The sequence below is a fragment of the Ammospiza nelsoni genome, chromosome Z (genome assembly GCF_027579445.1).
Source record: "Ammospiza nelsoni isolate bAmmNel1 chromosome Z, bAmmNel1.pri, whole genome shotgun sequence".
Lineage (NCBI taxonomy): Eukaryota > Metazoa > Chordata > Aves > Passeriformes > Passerellidae > Ammospiza > Ammospiza nelsoni.
Genome location: NC_080669.1, coordinates 87,395,780 through 87,408,651, shown reverse-complemented (window position 1 = coordinate 87,408,651; position 12,872 = coordinate 87,395,780). Strand labels below are relative to the sequence as shown.

General features: G+C 41.5%; 1 protein-coding gene across 2 annotated transcripts in view; it reads left to right on the top strand.

The window, feature by feature from the left end:
* Positions 1 to 12,872, top strand: part of DYM (dymeclin) — a 210,015-nt gene that overhangs the window by 31,064 nt on the left and 166,079 nt on the right. For both annotated transcript variants that reach the window (XM_059492245.1, XM_059492246.1), the window contains exon 7: positions 10,461 to 10,586. In XM_059492245.1, coding sequence (XP_059348228.1) covers positions 10,461 to 10,586 — 126 coding nt within the window. The remainder of the gene's footprint in view (positions 1 to 10,460; positions 10,587 to 12,872) is intronic.

Sequence of the window (12,872 nt, the reverse complement as noted above, 5' to 3'; positions counted from 1 at the left end):
ATAATGCCTTTCCAGCAGGAGAAAGTATGCCAGCATGATAGTTCCTCACCCACTTCCACAACTGAAGCTCTCAGCAGCTCTGTTTCTGTGTGAATCTGCTTGCTGCAAGTGGAAGCAGATGCTGGAAGCACTTAGATTACTGTAAAATCTAATGCTAAAATGGCTTGTTCAAAAAGATAATTATAAATCCTGTCCATAATTTAATATTCAGCTATATCAAAAACTTACATTTCATAAGAGATAGATGTGGAAGATTTTTGTTTTGTGGTTAGTTTGGTTTCTTTTGGTGAAATAAGTTTTTGTGGCTGAACTTCTCCTGAAACAGAATGTTGCTGATTGCTAATAAATACTAACACTTACAAAAATATGTATTACTGTCTTGTTTATCACTAGAATACGTTTAACAGTGTGATAATGCCTTAACTAAGAATTTTGTTCCCATACATCAAAAGGGAAATAAGTAGGGGAAAGGACATACTGGAGAACTTGCATTCTCTAATACGCAGTCCAACTATGTTTTTCAAAAAGGTGTTATAAGGTATTACTTTATTATTAATTTTGTTCAAGAGAGTGATCAGGATTGCTTTCATAGAGAGTGTACTTCTTGCTTCCCTCTCTCTTCCTGGTCAGTTATCGCTAGAGATTCTTTCCCTGTTCTGTTTCAAGGGAAACTTGAAACAGGGCTGCTCTCTTGTGAGCTGGAATTAATCAAGAGAGCTGCAAGCCTAGTATGTGAATTTGGGGAAGGAATAGATTGAGTGGAATAGATGAAATATTCAAACTTGTAATGTTCCCTGTGTCAGAACTTAGGATCACCTGTGAGAGAACAGACAGTTTTGGCAGCTTGCAACGGCACTGTAACAGAATGTCTGTCTGTAAAGATACTATCAAAGATTAATTATTTTGGTGACAGACCATTAAAATCTCCAAGCTGAGCTGGTCTTCAAAGTATCTTTCAGAACAGCAAAGATTTTGTTAAGAGCATTCAATAGCCTAAACAGGGGATTTGAACAATTAGTGTGTCCCTTGGGTTATGCAGATGCAGTTTGGTGAAGGGGTAGATACAACTGGCATCTGCTGTCTGAATAGCCTGCACCCCAGTTAAAGCTTGTATTTTTCTCCTTCACTGAAACTGCAACAATATTTTTAAAGCATGGAATGCCATTTCCGTGTTCAGAATGCAGGAACAGAGGTACCTGTGCAGCCGTTTTGCACCCCTTCCTTTTGAACTTGTTCTGAATGTCACTTCAGGTGCTTGGGATGCCTGTGTGTGGTATTTTGCACACAGGTTTGCACACACAGGTAAATAGTTGTTCCAGCCTGGTTGGAGAGCAGCCCTGAGGAGAAGGATTTTGGTATATCCTGGTTATACCCCAGAAGTTGTGAAAGGCTGGACATGCCCCAGCCATGTGCACTAGGACCCAGAAACCTCCTGTGCCCTGGGCTGATCCCCAGCGTGGGCAGCAGGGCAGGGGGATCCTGCCCCTGTGCCCCTGGGCTCAGGTGAGAGCCCACCTGCAGAGCTGCCCCAGCCCTGGCTCCAGCAGCACAAGGAGCTGGAGCTGCTGCAGCCAGTGCAGAGGAGGCCACGGAGCTGCTGCCAGGGCTGGAGCCCCTCTGCTCTGGAGCCAGCCTGGCACAGCTGGGGCTGTTCAGCTGCACCAGAGAAGCTCCAGGGACACCTCAGAGCCCCTGCCAGGGCCTCCAGGGGCTCCAGGAGAGCTGCACAGCCCCTGGGGACAAGGCAGGCAGGGACAGCACCCAGGCAATGGCTCCCACGGCCAGAGGGCAGGCACAGATTTTGGCACATTGGGAATTAGGAATTGCTGGCTGGGAGGGTGGGCAGGCCCTGGCCCAGGGTGCCCAGAGCAGCTGTGGCTGCCCCTGGATCCCTGGCAGTGCCCCAGGCCAGGCTGGATGGGGCTGGGAGCAGCCTGGGATAGTGGGAGGTGTCCCTGCCCATGGCAGGGATGGACTGGATGGGCTTTGGTGGTCCCATTTCAACCCAAACCATTCTGGGATTATAAATGTAAGAAGTTTGAGCTTGGCAGGGACACAGAATTCGTGAGGGTTCCAGTCTTTTCTTGGGTACGTGCAGATGTCACTCACCTCTGAGCCTACTCTGGTTATCAGCCTTGGCAGAATAAGCTCATTTATGTGTACAAAACAACCTACAGCATACTTGGAAATTGCAGGTGGACTGTATTTCTCAAAATTAATGAGAAAGGTGTGGGATATGGAAGAAGACAAATATCAGATCTCTGTCCCTTATTATGAAGCATAACTTTTTTTTTTTTTTTTTTTTACAGGGAATTTAAGAGAATCTTTCTCAAAGTTAGTTTGTATTGGAAAAGGCAAATGTGCTTTAAGGCAGAAATAGGTTGCAGTAGGGACTCTGGGACTCTGCAACATTGTGGTGCTGTGTCTGAGAGTTATTAAAAATATCTTGAATTACCTTTCTGAAAAACAGGCTGTGCTGCATTGTACAAAATGCCAGGCATAAAGGTTTCAGGTTTAATTTTATAGGAAATACAGTTTTCATCAATTAGACTTGTGCAGTCCCTTATAACCCTTATGTTACCATATGTTGATGTTTGATTTATGGTTCCCTTGGGTGTGCTATGGATACTCTGCTTTTTCTTTGGTTTTGCTAATGTTAGCACTCAAGAGTGTACGCTAACGATTAGAACTGCGTAGTCGGCGAAAAGATACAATGTTAGTATTTAAATGTATGACTGCTATGTAGAAACTATTGCTAACATTTTGTTGCAGGATGGAGTTCCCACAGCTTTAAATTATAAAGGCTTCTTTCAGCAGCTTGTTAAGAGCTGGTATCCATAACTGAACATCTGGTTGTTATCAGTGCATTTTCACCTCATTAAAAACTATAAATGCATGTGGAGGAAAAATGAAATACTGTGATCTAGTTACATCACTCCTAAGTAGCACCCTGTGGTGCCAGTACAAGTTAGCTGATATTTCTATTACATTCCCTTATTTTCTCTAGTTATGGTTGTTTTAGGGTGCAGACTTACTTGTTTGGAAATGTTGACAATGTTGACAAAATTTAAATGTTGACAATGTTGACAAAATGTAAATGTTGACGAAGTTTTGACTCATTTAGGGATGCTCTCTGCATTTTATGGGGGTTTAAAAGTCAAATGTAGGAGGAAGAAAGGCAGTATAATTGATTATAAAGCTCTACAAAGTAACTGCAGTGTAGGAAAAGTGCCATGTACAGATGATTAGATGTTTAGGCTTTCTTTTTTGCCAGTTGTGAGTAGCAAAGAGATTAAGAAATGTTTTCTGTTCTAGCTAGGAGTGCCATATTTTAATTATTTTTGTTACTTTCAAAAGAATAGGTCAGAGTAGTTCTTTGTAAAAGGAGTCTGTTCAAGGAATTTTTATCAAGATTGCAGTAGCTCCATTATTTGGAAAACATGTGACTTTTGCAATTTTGGCAACTTTGTCTAATCATCAAAGGCAAACTTCCATCTGTTGAAACTGAGGTTGAAGGTAGCGAAAATATCCAAACTGAGAGAGATTTGTGTTTCTTCACTTTGAAGAGCCTCTAAGTTTTAGACTATTGTGCTCTGTTTAGGAGGGAGCTGATTAATATAAAGGGAGTTTTATTTGCTGCTGTACCTTGGGGTGGTAGGAGAACCTGTTCTAGTTTAGTTTTTATTTTAGACTTAGATCAGTATTTTTCTGTGACCTGTTCTATCTGTTCACTAGGTGTGCTGTAATTTGTAATGAAATTCCTCATCTCAAAGCACAGTATCAGAGGTCTGTACAGTTTTTTTGTATATTATTCTGTGTATCATATTCCTAATTATCTGCTTTCATATATGGTTTTCAGCCCTCTTTCCACAAAAGATGATGAGTGTTGAAAAACCTCTGTTTGCAGGTATTTGGGTCTCAAAAGCAAAGACAGAGAGAGACTGTGGAGCAGGTTCACTTTCACTTAGGCTGCATCACTGATGTGATTCCTATGGTCTGGCTCTGTGTAGAACTCTCTGATGGTCTAATGTAGTTGTTTGATCACCTGGGTCATCTCCTCTTGCCTGGAAGCTACACCTGAGAGTCTCTGCAGCTGTGCATTTCTATAGGAATTTGGGCTGCTCTCTTGTGAGCTGTTGTTTGAAAAGTAATGTCTTTTAATTAGTTTTAGTGGATATTGGCAACAAGACATGAAGTAAATGATATGAAAAGTAAATGGAGAATAATACAGCTTCTGTGCAACATTTAGAAGTCCAAAATTTATTCTAGGATTTTTAATCTGTAGAGGGAAGAAATAATTATCAGTGAGGCGACAATATACACAGTCACATAGTCCCAGATGGTTAAGAAACAGGTCTGTGAAAAAAGGCTCTAGAATAATGTTAATCCTTTAGGTACTGCTTCAGAATATTTCCATACTGTTGATGCTCCAGGGGCTGGAGCCTCTCTGCTCTGGAGCCAGCCTGGCACAGCTGGGGCTGTTCAGCTGCACCAGAGAAGCTCCAGGGACACCTCAGAGCCCCTGCCAGGGCCTCCAGGGGCTCCAGGAGAGCTGCACAGCCCCTGGGGACAAGGCAGGCAGGGACAGCACCCAGGCAATGGCTCCCACGGCCAGAGGGCAGGCACAGATTTTGGCACATTGGGAATTAGGAATTGCTGGCTAGGAGGGTGGGCAGGCCCTGGCCCAGGGTGCCCAGAGCAGCTGTGGCTGCCCCTGGATCCCTGGCAGTGCCCCAGGCCAGGCTGGATGGGGCTGGGAGCAGCCTGGGACAGTGGGAGGTGTCCCTGCCCATGGCAGGGGGTGGGATGAGATGATTTTTAAGGTCCTTTCCTACCCAAACCATTCTGGGATTTTTTATTCTCTCACCCTATTCTTCTCCCAGTTGAGAATGCCCGGCATGGGGGAGATGCAGTACGAAATGTCAGAGATTCTTTCTGCTTCCAGTCTGTGTTTGCTGAGTGCCCTCCGGGACATCTCCCAAATGTTTGGAGTCAGCTGTAATGACTGTAGAACATTATCAGCTGCCAGAGTGCATATGTGCCATCAGTGAGTGTAAAATTAGGAGTGTTTCCAAGAGGAAAGATTATGTTCTCTTTGAGTTGTTGTACTTGTATCCTGAGACTGATAGCCAGATATTGTACTTGCTTTTCAGTTTTGAAAAACTGATCCTATTCTCTGTGGTGACTCCTCTTTCACCTTTCTGGTGGGCCCTCAGGAAGCAGGGAAATGAAACCTGGTTCCTGTATGATTTGAGACTTTTTGTATGAATCAGCCCTTTTGGCAACTCTCCTAAATTAGAAAATGGGTTACCTTTTAACCTTTTAATACTCGGAGTAGACAGCTCTGGCTGGGTGAAAGTTCGGGAAAATATTTGAACAGGGAGGGGGCTTGGTCTGGGGGTGGGAGTTGAAATTTGGAGTTTGGTTTTTGACTGTTCAGGCTGTTTGCTCTGTAGGTGTGAAATAATTTATGAGCTCCCAGCCTCTGTGCGCTGATATAGAAATAGCTCCTTTTCACTGAGTAATTAAAGTGTTTACAACAGCATGTGCCTTCAGAGTGTTAATTGGAGTTCGTAGCTGAGATTTTCCTCTATGGTGCCTCTGTGCTTCACCTCGGTTCCTCTGTCACAGACCTCTCTCTCACAGGCAGGGAACAAAGCTGAATGACTGGGAGCATAGAAAGCACTTGTGAGCAGTGCTTGGCCTTGGAGAGAAGCCAGCAGCAGCAGGATGGTGACACATAGGTAGATTGTTGAAGTTCTTGGTAGGTGATGCTGATAGGAGGTCATCCACATGGTTTTGAATGGATAAAGCAGATGCCAGGATACTGAGGAGTTGTGGTTTTAACAGGATCATAGTTTTTTTGTTCTGTGTGGGGTGATTGCATCATTTGGGAAGAGTATTTGGGCTAAGGTCTGACAGGGCTTGGAGTAACCTGGTCTAACAGAAGGTGTTCCTGTCTGTGTCAAGGGGTGGAACTGGATGAGCTTTAAGGTCCTTTCTGAAACAAACCAGCCTAGGATTTGATGATTCTAATTTACAAGTTTGCCACCAAAGTCAATAAATAAAATAAACTAAAATGTATGTTCTTGGTTGAAGACCAGGAGAGAAGTGAAACTCTCTCCAATCCATGTCTTGGAAGAATTAGGTACTGCACCAATTTCTCTAAAGAAGTACTACTGTGTGTCTAAATGGAGTGCTGCTTTAAAGCAGCTGTAGGGGTCCCAGAGGAGCCCAGGATTTCCGTCACCTACCTGACAACACAGATTAAAATGGAATGTGGTCTGACTCAATAGAATTTATTTCTTAGAGGCTGTGGACTTTCCATCCCTGGAAGTGTCCAAGGCCAGGTTGGACAGGACTTGGAGCTCCATGGGATAGTGGAAGGTGTCCCTGCCCATGGCAGGGAATGGGACTGAATAAGCTTCAAGGTGCCTCCCAACTCAAACCATTCTGTTATTCTAATTTTTGTCTTTTGATTTAATAAGTTGTTATCTAATGATTACTGATTTATTTATGATTATAAATCATACAACTATGTAGTTGTTTAATTAAAAAAATTTAATTGAAATGATCTGGCATAATTTGGTTTTGGAAGGAATCCATTGATTTATCAGTTTTTCATTGAAATGTAGACACCAAACACGTGTTAAATACACACATTTGTTATGCTAGTATCAGGGAATCTTGCATTTTGGAGCTCCTCATTCTATGAAGAATTCATTATTTAACATAATCTTGGATAGATGTGACATGATCTGTATTTTCTTCAGAGAGTACATGTTTATGTATAAGGTTTGTTGCTAGAAATCAGTTTTAGCTCAGGTGTCTCTTGGGAGAACCTGGGCCTGCTGCATCCAGTCCCAGGATGTCACTGCATACCAGGTATGGTACCAGGAGGGTATACCAGGCATGGGGTATTCCAGGAGGACAGCTGTCTGGGATAAGGGAGAGAAACGATTGCCATGAGTTCTGGACTACAGTCTGTCTCAGATTCTTTCCATGTGAAAGACTCGAGATGTCTTTTGAGAGACAGACCTGTAGTATCTGCTAAATTATCTACCTGATATGGGAATATATCTCCCTTTGGAAAGGGGAGAGAGAAAATAAGTGGAAAAAAATTGAGAATAACTAATGAATCCCCAAAAGAGAAAATCCAAAACAAGAGAAAGAAAAGACCTCTGCATGTTTTGGTACATTTATTTATGATGTCCATTTACATAGAGCGTGAGCTCTATCTGTAGATTTTTTATTTGTTTTGCAAGACACTTGAGAAGGAAAAAAAAAAGCCACAGAAGCTCAAAACAACATGCAGTTATTCTAGCTTTCTGAAAGAAGTAGCTAAATAATTTTTGACATGTAATTGATACATGAGTTCATTATTTCTGGTTTCCTCCTTATCTGCAAGCAAACAGTTTTCAGGGGAAGTTGAAGATCAGCATAAATTCCATGTAAAGTCATTCTATATGACTGATAGTTTTGAATAAAATAAAAAAAAAATCAAAACTGAGTCCTCCTATTATATAGTCTCTCAATATAAATAAACAATGTGTTCTTTGAAGTTGAAAGAAGTTCCTGGTAGTTCTTGTGATCCTTTAGAAATGCCTGGGTTTCAGAAAACCATACATTTGACCCTTGGTGGAGAAAATAATTTTGCTCTGAGGTTTTATCATTGTGCTGATAAATTAAGGGTGACTGGACCCGAGGGGTTACCCCAGATATCAGGACCCTGCTTGTGTTTATGTCAGAGCAGATTTAATTTGAACAGATTCTACAGGTTTGAGTGGAGTGTTTCTACAGTTAAATGTGCCCCATCTGGGTTTTGAACTTAGAGAAAATGAGAGCAACTCACTAAGTGGGACTGTTTGAATTTACCTTTCTGGTATTTTTCTGTCTGAGTTATATAAGAATATTGAAAGCAGATTTTTTTTTTCCTTTATAAAGTGCAGTAATGTCTTCATTTATTTTTTATGCTGATTCTTGTCAAAACAGAGAATTATTTTGTAATGTTTCCTCAAATTTGCTATTCCACTTGTGTGGGTTATAATAAAAATAAATGAATGAATGATTGAAATGGAGAAAAAGTATACTAAGACCCCAAAATTTGTTTCCTCTCTGAATAGTGACCCAGTGCATGCTGTAGTATGTCTTGAAGTTGCTACCCTTTTCATTCATCACCTTGGGGTAGGAGACATTGTTCTGGTATTCTCAGCCAATGTCATAATGATAAGTTTCTAAATGTTTTTCTTATAATATCAAAAAGTATTTTCCCAAACTGTTGCTTTTATTTTGATAGAAAAACATTTCTCAATTTTTTTTTTTTGCTGGTGGCTGAGCCTTTGATAATTTGAAGTTATGTATGTATTTAAGTACTTTTTGCTTTGCTTGGGATGCGTGTGGGTGGCGGATTGCACAGCTCCTCTGGTTTGGAGAGGGAGCGGGCACTGTTCCTAGTGCTGCCTTGCTTCTGGCTCAGATGAATTTGCAGTGGAACCAGATCAGAGTGTAACCTCTGGCCTGATCTAATTATCAGCATTTACACTGGCGAACTTCCTGGCAAAAAGTCAGGTAACTTGCAGAGAGTAAAAGTAATTCAAAAGGACATCATGATTTTCAGGAAAATGTTACTTAGGCAGTATGTCCTTTCCCAACCCATAACTTCAAATGTTTGGGGTTCAAATACTCAAATGAAGTGAGAGAAAATAAAAAACAGTGAATATGCACAACCTTCATTTTTAAAAACATTTTTGTATGAGAGGTGGTGCAGTTCTGTGGATTGTGATCCAGGAAATTGTGATTCCAGTTTGCTGTTGGCTTTGAGTAAATAACTGCACTCTGGAGAAACTCTGGCCTGGAGCTGCTACAGAAGAGCTTAACTTAAGCTGTCTGTGCATTGTGATGCATGAAATTCTTGTTTTCACACTTGACAGTAATGCGTGTTGTTTGCAGTATACCTGGCAGCACACTTGAGAATATTAAACTATTTGGTTGTGTTAAAAATTAGACTGATTTCTTCTAAATAAAATGCTGTGTGTTTTAGTGAGGACCACACCAGCTCTGATCCTGAGACTAATGAAAATCTAGTCCTTTCTGGGGTCAATTTGTTTTGTTTTGGGAGATTGCACTGTAGTTTTCAAATCATCATTGTTTGAAAGTGCACTTAGTTTTATGCTTATACCTGTTCTAACTGTTGAGTATAAAATTTTTGGAAGGTGGCATTGTAACAAAGAAAAATTTAGCACCACTGATTAACCAACATAGATGCTGATTTGTTCTTTGGTGTTTTGATTTTTTAAAAATCTTAAATAGAGGTACTATTAAATATTTGCATTTGACAATAATAAACAGATTTTGAATTTCCAGTAGGTCCCAGGTCAGAAAACCTTGATAAGTGTTGCAGGGAAACCATTGTAACTTAGCAATACTGGATTGTGAGCATACTGTGGAAATTAAATAGTGACAGTGGGAGAAGCATTAAAAGAACTTGTGGTAACAATAACAATACTTGATAACAATATTTCTGATGAACTGCAGGGTGGTGCTGTTGTACCAAATGAAGTACCTCATTTTGGAGGATGTAAAAATGGTCTTTGGTTGAAAGTAGGAATGATATTGGTTCATGTCCAAGTTAGTTCATTGCATTTTAAAAGGTTTCTTGCAGTCTGCAATTTGTTACTGATTTAGGGGGCAAATGCTGTTTTTATCTCCCTTTTAAAAACCAGATTTGTAACAAGATCATTATAGGCAGAGGTGGGAACAGAAAGCACAAGATACTTTTAATAGTGTGCCTGTCATCTGTTTTGCTGCACAGTCTTTCCTAATGAACCTGGGCTAAATGAACTGTGCTGAACTGTCTGGTGTCTGTATTTAAGCATTGCAGCTCATTCTTTGTGATTATCTTGAATACCTTGTAATACTTTGAAACTTTCTACTTCCCTGTTACTTCAAAAATACCATTTAAAACTGAGCAATGTATCCTGATACCCTGAGCATTTTGTACACTTGAGCTGGCATTTGTAGATTACAATCTTATAGGAATCCAGTTTTCTTGGCAGATGGAGCTGTGTTGGGCTAGCTGGACATTCATTCCCTCACTTAGGGTGATGGCTTTGTGACAATTTTGTTTAATAGTACAAAGGACACACTTTTGAGAGATACTTAGTATTTTGAGGAAGAAGTATAGTCAGTCTATCAATTGCAACTTGAATGCCGTGAGCAATACCTCTTTTTACATTGTTTTGTCCTTTGGTGTCTGAAAAAATTGCTTATTCCTAAGAAAAACATCCATTTTTGGTATGAAAGGATTCTGAGTTTCTTCAATTTGTTGTTTACATGTTCCCAGTTGAATCTCGCTGTGCTACACAGTGTATAACTTCAGGTGAAGCTACCAAGTATTCTTGGAAATCAGCCTGTAAACAACCCAGTAGATTAATCTCTGTAATTTTCTCTTTATTCTGCAGAGATATTACATACAGCATTTCCTTGGAAGCCGTGACAACTCTCATTGTGTTTCTCTCCTGCCAATTGTTCCACAAAGAGATTCTGCGAGAGAGCATCATTCACAGATACCTGATGCATGGTCGATGGTAGGTCCTCCTCTGGGGTGCTGCCTAAGGGCAAAGAAAATGCTGCTGGTTGTTCGAAAACAGAAGGCAGCAAAATATTATCGTGATAGAAAATTTGTTCTGCTCAAAAGAAAAGAGATCACAAAAGCAAACATCTCTAAAGGCTCTTGGAGGGATTTGGGTGGAAATCTCACAGCCCAGACTTCAGTAAAACTAATTTGGAAATAGCTTTTATATTTTGAGGTTAGTTTCATTAACTTTAAACAGTATTTAGTTTTCAGGATGGTTTTTTGATTCAACAATGAATCTTGTAGCACTGCAGCCTGGAGAACTCAGGTCCCTCAGAAATGCTAGGGCTTTCTTGCCGTCCAGATAAGCAGCAGTCCTTGGAAAGATGAGCACACATGCTGGGCTGAGCTGAAGGGAACACTTAGCTGGGGGTAGACTTGGTTGTGTGAGTAATACCACTTGCTCTGGCAAGTTGATGGTTGTGTTCAAGTGCTTTCACTGTGGCTTACATGGATTTTAGTCAGGCTTCCATTCATTCTCTTTCAACTTCAAGTTCCATGTGGGCAGATTTCTCATAAATGTATTTATTCTCTGGTTTCCTGAAGTTTCTACTAGGTGTAAGAGACAGATAGTACTGTTACATGCAGGGGAAGGAGTGAGGCTCAGCTTGGAGCACTGGGCAGACTTCAGCCTGAAACATCAGCAGGATAGGGCCAGAGCCTCAGGGTGTGTGGGGTATCCTGCTACTTCAGTCTCTGGATGGAAGGAATCAAGGGTTTGGGGGAAAATGGGGAGTGTTTGGGGGAAGACTTAGTATGTGATCTAAGAGGTCTGATTTGGGAGTAGGAGGAGCCTGACCTCTGGAGAGAGATGTAGGAATTTGGTGGCTGGGAATCAAGAGCAATGTGAACAGGTGCAGTGATACTGGTGTGACATCCCACCCCTAAGGAGAGGGAAGCACCCAGGGTTTGTAGATGTTCATGATCAAAAGGAATGACAAAAGTCAGAGCATCTGCCAAATTTTATTAGTAAAATTTTGGCATGGAAAACAGTGTTTGTCCCTGATATTCCAGTGTAAGCGCAGTGGGGTTTGGATAAAGGTGGGTGGGTGCTGTAAAAGGAGAAAGAGAGGGACACAGAGAGAGAGGTTGGATCAAAGAAGGGGAGAGAGAAAGGAAGAAAACAAGAGAGATCACCAGTCCTGACTCCAGTGTGGATCCAGCTGATGGGATGTCCTGGGGCCCTGGGCTTTGTGGGGCACATTTAAATCTTCCACTTGCTGGGGAGAAGTTTCCCACCTTTTGAGCAAGTCAGTTCTCATTCACAGCGGTTCCTTCAGGCCTTTCTGGAAATGGTTTGGGGCTTTGGGCCCTTGGATGGGCTCAGAGTTCCCCCTGCAGTGCCCGGCCCTTCTGGCCCTGTCCCTGTGCCAGGCTGTGCTTTCCTGCAGGAGCCACAACCAGGAGGTTTGTCCCTAAAATGCTGCCCTGCTCCCACATGGCCCCTTCTCCAGCCACATCGTGGTCTTCCTCTGGTGTGTTTCTGCCAAGTCCTTGCTTGTAATTCCCAAAAACCCTTGGTTGGCTCCACACCATGCAGCGGTTGGTGTTTGGGACATGAACATTAGCTCCTTCTCGGATTCTACAGATGGTCAGACAGTCCATCCTAACAGAGCTCCTTCTTTTCAGTTCTAAATCAGATGGGAATTGGAGTCAGCTGTTTGCTGTTGTGGAAATGCTACTCCATTCTGGAAATACTGTAACCTTCTTGTTAAACCCAACAAATTCTACTGGCATTTTTCAGATTCATTGATGTAAGGTTGGTTGTTTCATTGGTCTTCGCAAATTCCTAGAGTTATAGAATCTTTGAGGTATGAAAAGATGTTTAAGATTCGTTCTGAGCTGCACACACAAGCAAAAATATTGTGGGTGTGGAAAGATGCTGTTGGTACCTCTTCTGTGTTACTAGAGCATGGAGTGAAAACTGAAAAAATACAGTGTTCCTTTTCATTGCATAAATACTTTTCCAGTTATGTCTTGAGGTAAGTGAATACAATACAAACTAAGTGGTTTATTTAAAAGTAGTATTTAAAAAACAAAACCCAGAAGGCAGTTTTCATGGTCCTGCTGTGGAAAATGCTCCTTCAGACCCTTGGTGAAGTCTGGGCAGCTTTGCATGGGCAAGACCTTGGTGTTCTTTTCCTTTCCAGTCTTGTCAGCATTGGGAGAGTTACTGACTATCTTTAATGCCAAACACTAGCATTTGCACCCTACCTGGACTTTGTTGTGCCAAATTTTG